The sequence below is a fragment of the Pteropus vampyrus genome, unplaced genomic scaffold (genome assembly GCF_000151845.1).
Source record: "Pteropus vampyrus isolate Shadow unplaced genomic scaffold, Pvam_2.0 Scaffold598, whole genome shotgun sequence".
NCBI lineage: Eukaryota > Metazoa > Chordata > Mammalia > Chiroptera > Pteropodidae > Pteropus > Pteropus vampyrus.
Genome location: NW_011889379.1, coordinates 2,649 through 4,293, shown reverse-complemented (window position 1 = coordinate 4,293; position 1,645 = coordinate 2,649). Strand labels below are relative to the sequence as shown.

Below are 1,645 nucleotides of genomic sequence, written 5' to 3'. Positions count from 1 at the left end.
AGGGGGCGTCACATCAAGCCAAGGGGAGGTCGTGTTTCAAGAAGGAGGGAAAAGGCAAGTCAGCCAAATGCCTGTGAAGGTCATGAAAGGCAAGCCTGAAAAACGGCACTAAATTCTGGTTTATAGAGGCTACTGGTGACCTTAGTGAGACCCAGTTCCCAGAGTGATGGTAGCTGAAAGGCATGCATGTTAGTATCGAGCAAGCATTTGAATAGGGCGCCTTAGGAACACACACGGGAAGGAGCCACAACAGTTCCCAACGTTTTAACTTGCGTCCTTTGTTTTCCTCCGACAGCCTAAACGGGAACTTGATAAAGCCGGAGGAGGCCAAAGTCTTTGAGGATGAGAAGCGGATCATCTGTTTCTGAGAGGATGCTTTCCTGTTCACGCGTCCGGGGCCTGCGAGGCTCTTTAGCAGCAGACGCCCCTCTGTGCGGTCACCTCGTCTGAGATGTCTGAAAGGACTCTGCTGAGAGGGGACCGCCAGGAGTCCACTGCCTTCGTGATGCGGATCAGCCTCCACGCGGACGCTCTGCCTGGCAGGCTCTCTGCATAGCTGCTGTGTTTGCAGGGGAAGAGTGTGCTCTGTGAGCCATTTTCGTTACCGTAAACGTACTAAGAGGAGGCATTAATGCGTATCCATGGTTCTTTTAACCTGAAACTAGAGGAATGAGACTTTGAGTTCGTAAAAACACCTGCCCTGAGGACCAGGAGTGCGTTGGTCACTGCCATCTTCGTCAAAGAGTTGGGGACGCGGTGCAAAGCTGGTGCCGAGTGTCCTGGAGAGAGAAAGGTGCTCGACGAACAGGTGTTTTTCCCTGAAATGTTCTCTTCTTCCTCGGTTCTGCTCCACGTGCTGATGCTACCCCCGCTTCCCAGAGGCAGCTACTGAGCTGCCTACAGTGTGCGGATTTGACTCATCCAAGAAAGTTGGTGCCAAGGGAAGGACTCGTCGCAGGCTTGTTTCAGTCGTGGGGTCTCGCCGTCTGCCGGCAAAGATCACCGGGTGCCCTCTTAGCCGGTCTAAGAGAAAGGATGATGATGCCTTCAGATGCCGAGGTTCTGCGCGAGGATTTCTCCTGGATAGGCTGACGTCCTCCCATGAGCGAATACTGTGGGCAAAGCCGCTGTGCTCCAGGAAGAAGGATCACTGCCCGCTCTCCAAAAGGAATCAGGCATGGCTTACCTCTGTGGCCCTGGCATCCACAGAAGCTTCTCTCTCTCGCCCTCTTGAGGAAGGGAAGTCTCCTCCTGCCCGTGAGTAGTTGTGAGAGTGACTGAGCTGGAGCCAGGACTCAGGGAACCGCTGGAACCTGGGTAGCGGAGCATGGTAGACACCTGCCACCATGGCGGGCATGTGGTGGATGCCAGGTGGGGGAGCTGGTGGTCGAACCAGAGGACTTGTTCTTTTGCTAATTCATTTGCTAATAAAACACTGAAAACACTCAACTATTTCTAACTGCCTGAGTCTGGGATTTTTTTTTAAAGTACTCAACCCGGTAAGCAAGCTCTACTGCCTGAACCCTATGCAGACCCCCTCGGGGACACTCAATGCGCTGGTGGGGCCCTGGGGTGACAGGCTGTGAGGAGGGCCTGATGAAGGAAGGCCAGAGCCCTCTCCACCTACCATGGGACCAAAAAAAGC

General features: G+C 54.0%; 1 protein-coding gene across 4 annotated transcripts in view; it reads left to right on the top strand.

The window, feature by feature from the left end:
- NOD1 (nucleotide binding oligomerization domain containing 1) overlaps positions 1 to 1,459 on the top strand; it is a 27,527-nt gene extending 26,068 nt beyond the window's left edge. For all 4 annotated transcript variants that reach the window (XM_023525681.1, XM_011384603.2, XM_011384604.2 and 1 more), the window contains exon 12: positions 296 to 1,459. In XM_023525681.1, coding sequence (XP_023381449.1) covers positions 296 to 368 — 73 coding nt within the window. In that variant the 3' untranslated portion in view covers positions 369 to 1,459. The remainder of the gene's footprint in view (positions 1 to 295) is intronic.
- The last annotated feature ends 186 nt before the right edge of the window (positions 1,460 to 1,645 follow it).